The sequence below is a fragment of the Neltuma alba genome, unplaced genomic scaffold, assembly GCF_004799145.2.
Source record: "Neltuma alba isolate B1F8T4 unplaced genomic scaffold, ASM479914v2 tig00004554_pilon, whole genome shotgun sequence".
Lineage (NCBI taxonomy): Eukaryota > Viridiplantae > Streptophyta > Magnoliopsida > Fabales > Fabaceae > Neltuma > Neltuma alba.
In genome coordinates, this window is record NW_021633762.1 from 1 (window position 1) to 2,051 (window position 2,051).

General features: G+C 39.7%; 1 protein-coding gene across 1 annotated transcript; it reads right to left on the reverse strand.

Annotated features, from left to right (window-relative positions):
* Window positions 1-14: 14 nt before the first annotated feature.
* Window positions 15-1,618, reverse strand: LOC114745172 (subtilisin-like protease Glyma18g48580; the record flags this gene model as incomplete). The annotated part of the gene is made up of 6 exons (XM_028933326.1): window positions 1,523-1,618; window positions 1,263-1,432; window positions 1,028-1,125; window positions 760-927; window positions 581-680; window positions 15-272 (listed from the first exon to the last, which is right to left on the reverse strand). Coding segments are annotated over exons 1-6 (890 nt in total), but the record flags the coding sequence as incomplete, so codon positions are not given.
* Between the last annotated feature and the right edge of the window lie 433 nt (window positions 1,619-2,051).

Consider the following 2,051-nt stretch of genomic DNA (forward strand, 5'->3'; position numbering starts at 1 on the left):
AAGGCGTCCATGACGTCAGCATCGGTACATTGGATTCCGGTGACAGAGAGCCAGCAGACCTTGTAGGCGGCGACGCGGGCTCGGGGGGACCCACCCTTGGCGGTGCCATTGCCGAAGCCAAGAACGTTTGCGCCACGAGCGAAGTTACTCCGGCGACGGAGAGAGTAGGAGTGCCATGGCCTAACTCGTCGCGCGCTGTGTAGAGCGATTCGTTGAGTTTGCCAAACTGGGACTCGTAACCGTTACTGAAGAATCGTGCTCCAATCAACTTTCTGCATTTCAAACATAAATAATCAAATTTCGTCCGCGAAAAACAAAATTATCTTTGTGGAAGTAAAACGCTAAAATTCAAACAAAAGACCCAGATGTAACTGAAAATATAAGGAATTCACGCATATGCTCTTGGCCGACCAGTTGTCGGAGACCGATAGCGGTGGCCGTCTGGTCGTCGGAAACTTGCCGCCGATGACTAGCAGATTGTCGAAGATATTTCATCAATGATTATCTATTAACTAGCGTTAAAGTCAAACTCGTTGTGCTTTTGTTGAAAACGAAGGAAAATAATGCAAAGAGGACGGACCTATTGCAACGAAAATTGTCAAGTTGGCATGCACCTCGCCACCTTGAAGGGATTGGTCCCATTCCTTCGTCGCTAAAGCTCCTCGATTCAGGCCATACACCTACATGATCATTCTTATTATTAGTTCATTCATATATTATAAGGATCAAATCAAACCTATTATGATTACGAAAACTCACCAGTATCGATGTTACCAATGATGGTATCTTCTCCATATCTAGCCTTCTCCCAGATTGAGTCTTCCAAAACTTGCCCATTACTGTTCTCTAATCCCAGAAATTCCCAGGACCGTGTGGTTTGAAGTTTGTGGCCTCTGTTCATAAACACTGACACTACTTTTGGATTTTCTTCCAAAATCATCACACACAACAACATGTCAATTACTGGGATTTCATTCTCAGTGTGAGAAAAAAGAGCAAAGCAGAGTTGATATATTAATTCTCTTACTTGCAATATCTGCTGCTTCCTCCTCCTCGAGCAACGCAGCAAAACCATTGATATGTCTGTTATATGAATAAAATATCGCTTCTTTCGCCTTCTTGCGGCTGCCAATGAATATTTACGTTCAAATGATCAGCTTTTGTTTTACCTTCTCTTCTACAGGGTTAAGCTTTTTTAGTTTTTATCTACTGGAATGTAAAAGTTCATTTGAAAATTTCACGGAGTTCATTAGATTCTATACCTTCCCAAGTGTGAAGCTAGTAGGCTGTAATGAAAACTGGTGGCAGAATCTTGATCATTAGCAGAAGGGTTTGGGTCATGCGAATGTGATCCTAAGTATACAACGTAAGACTGCCACACACAACAAGATTCAAACAGCTGACATGCATTTTCAGAATCCAAATGCGTGTACTGAAATTGAAACTAAGAATAGAAACTCTTGTCTATTCAGAACAACAAATCCAGAATCTCAAATGAGCAAGAAGAAAAAGTGGAGCTTGCCTTTTTAATGGCGTGAACTGGCTGGTATTGCAGGAGGACGCAGGAAAGAAGAAGGATTGATGATAGAAGAAAGTGGAAAACAGATAAACCCGTCATATTATATTTCTTCAATGAGTTTTTGATTCTGGAATTGTGTTTGAAGAATTTGGTGCGTAGAGGGGCTCCTTTTTTTCCCCTGCTTATATAAGTTGATTTTCATTGATAGCTTTTACTTTTCAATGTTTTGATGGTATTATGGGATGGGGATAATCTCATCTCAGAAGGAGCTTCATTTTTGTTGGAGAAAGGAAAGATTTTTCAACAAGAACCAAGTGGTTTGAATTCAACGGGAAAATCAGAAAGAAAAGTATTCAAGTACCTTATGTTGTAATACTACGTGGCCAAAAGATTATGCAGAAATTTTTTAAATAAATCTTCGAAAAACCTAGTTAAGATATATTACTTACTGTCCTTAATATAAGACCTCATTTGACTTTTATTTTGGTCTTAATTATTAGATCTCAATCCACTTTGTCTATTATATTTAAGC